Raw genomic sequence first — 510 nt, 5'->3', positions numbered from 1 at the left:
TTACAGATTGTGATTTTAATAATTGTGATGAATTAGTAATAATGAAAATAAATAATAAATATCACATAAATTCCATATCATTTTAAAATACTCTCAAACCGTGTACGGTCTCTGTACATTATAAAACCCACAATTGGGTCGTTTAAAAATACATCGTGCGATTAAACAATTTTATAAACATGTCCACGGGAAATACCTTGTCTTAGTACAGCTGTGTACTGTTTCATATAACCCGTAATTTCATATATTTATATTATCTTCAAACATGCAAACTCCTGTTTCAAAATTTAATAAAAAAGATATTTTTTTAATAACAGATGTGATATAAATTGTGATGCTTTTAAAAATCGCATGTAAAAGATAACAGAAATACATTGCGTGTTGTGACGTCACGTGCTTAGCACGTCAGTTCGTGTACATCATACACTGGTGGTTTACAACGTGAGGTGATGTGTAGATTGCGTAGTGAGGCGGCGATGTATCGCGCGCGCGGTCACTCGCGCGGCGCGC

At 34.3% G+C, this 510-nt stretch overlaps 1 protein-coding gene across 1 annotated transcript in view; it reads right to left on the bottom strand.

The window, feature by feature from the left end:
- Positions 1-202: 202 nt before the first annotated feature.
- Positions 203-510, bottom strand: part of LOC106111118 (AF4/FMR2 family member 3-like) — a 57,773-nt gene continuing 57,465 nt past the window's right edge. The window contains exon 12 of the mRNA XM_013293096.1: positions 203-218. Within this exon, the coding sequence (XP_013148550.1) occupies positions 203-218 (16 nt within the window). The remainder of the gene's footprint in view (positions 219-510) is intronic.

This window comes from Papilio polytes, unplaced genomic scaffold, assembly GCF_000836215.1.
Source record: "Papilio polytes unplaced genomic scaffold, Ppol_1.0 DF824382.1, whole genome shotgun sequence".
Classification (NCBI taxonomy): Eukaryota; Metazoa; Arthropoda; class Insecta; order Lepidoptera; family Papilionidae; genus Papilio; species Papilio polytes.
The sequence above is the reverse complement of the archived record's forward strand: the minus strand, read 5'-3'. Positions and strand labels throughout refer to the sequence as shown.